The sequence below is a fragment of the Fukomys damarensis genome, unplaced genomic scaffold, assembly GCF_012274545.1.
Source record: "Fukomys damarensis isolate Sample0158 unplaced genomic scaffold, DMR_v1.0_HiC HiC_scaffold_32, whole genome shotgun sequence".
Classification (NCBI taxonomy): Eukaryota; Metazoa; Chordata; class Mammalia; order Rodentia; family Bathyergidae; genus Fukomys; species Fukomys damarensis.
In genome coordinates, this window is record NW_022900944.1 from 43,838,075 (window position 1) to 43,839,323 (window position 1,249).

The window sequence follows — 1,249 nt, forward strand, 5'->3', positions numbered from 1 at the left end:
GAGACAGGGTCTCACTGTGTAGTGGAGACTGACCTGGAACTCACATGTAGCCCAGGTTGGTCTCGAACTCTCAGTGATCCTCCTGCCTCAGCCTCTCAAGTGCTAGGATTACAGGCGTGCAACACCACACCCAGCTGGACACACTAGTTTTTTTAAAAGTCCCAAATAACAAAGCCAAAATAAATAAATGTTCAAAAAATATCTCTAAGGGGACCAAATTCCATGAAATCACTAAGTGCATGAAGCCGGGAAAGGGGGATCCCCCAGCCCGAGCTGATTTCGGGGGAGACTCATGCCAGCTTTGCTTTCTAGAAGTGGACTCGGCACTACTGTGCCATTGCTGACGCCAAGCTGTCCTTCAGCGATGACATTGAGCAGGCTGTGGAGGAGGAACTGTCCCAGGTAAGTGGGACCAGTGGCTCTTCTCATTGAGCTCGGTTGGTCCTTGGGGCCTGAGACCTTCTGTTCGGCTTCTCCTATCCTGCAGCTGGCTGGCATGGGGAGCCTCAGCCCTAACACCTACCTCTTTGGGTACCAGGGCCTGGCTGGCTCCTCGATGACTGGCTGGCTGCTCCTGGTACCTAGCCAGTAAGATTCCAGGCTCTTTCTGCAGGGCCTGACTGGCCTTAGATTGTGGCCTGTGTAACCGGGAAGGACAGTCGCATGGATGCTCTCTCCAGTCCCACTAACTGTGGAGGTCAGGGAGCCTGAGGCCTTCAGGAGGGCCCCACAGCAGTAGCTGTCTGGAGGTGGTGGACAGGGGAAGCAGCAGGAGTTGCCAGAAATCCCCCATTCTGTCTGTGGCTCAGGACCTTCCACCCACGGAGCTGCATTTGAGGGAGAAATGGTTCCACAAGAAGATGGAAAAGAGGACAAACGCAGAGAAGCTGCTGCAGGAGTACTGTGCTGAGGCGGGCGCCAAGGACGGCACCTTCCTTGTGCGGGAGAGTGAGAGCCACCCCAATGCCTACACCCTGTCCTTCTGGTAACGCCCTCCTACCCTGGAGCCAGCCATGGGGAGGCAGGTGGCGGGGGGGTGTGTCCACCTGGCTGCACCTGGCCTCAGCTCTGATGATGGCCCTTTCCTATAGGCGGTCGGGCCGTGTGCAGCACTGCCTGATCCGCTCCACTGTGGAGAACGGCGCCATGAAGTACTACCTGACTGACAATCTCAAGTTCAGCAGCATCTACGACCTCATCCAGCACTACCGCGAGTCGCACCTGCGCTGTGCCGAGTTCGAGCTGCGGC

At 56.8% G+C, this 1,249-nt stretch overlaps 1 protein-coding gene across 1 annotated transcript in view; it reads left to right on the top strand.

Annotated features, from left to right (window-relative positions):
* The window catches only part of LOC104852000 (1-phosphatidylinositol 4,5-bisphosphate phosphodiesterase gamma-2), a 102,873-nt gene that overhangs the window by 75,614 nt on the left and 26,010 nt on the right, over positions 1-1,249 (top strand). Inside the window, exons 18-21 of the mRNA XM_033757908.1 lie at positions 38-55; positions 313-402; positions 810-985; positions 1,092-1,247. Coding sequence (XP_033613799.1) covers positions 38-55; positions 313-402; positions 810-985; positions 1,092-1,247 — 440 coding nt within the window. The remainder of the gene's footprint in view (positions 1-37; positions 56-312; positions 403-809; positions 986-1,091; positions 1,248-1,249) is intronic.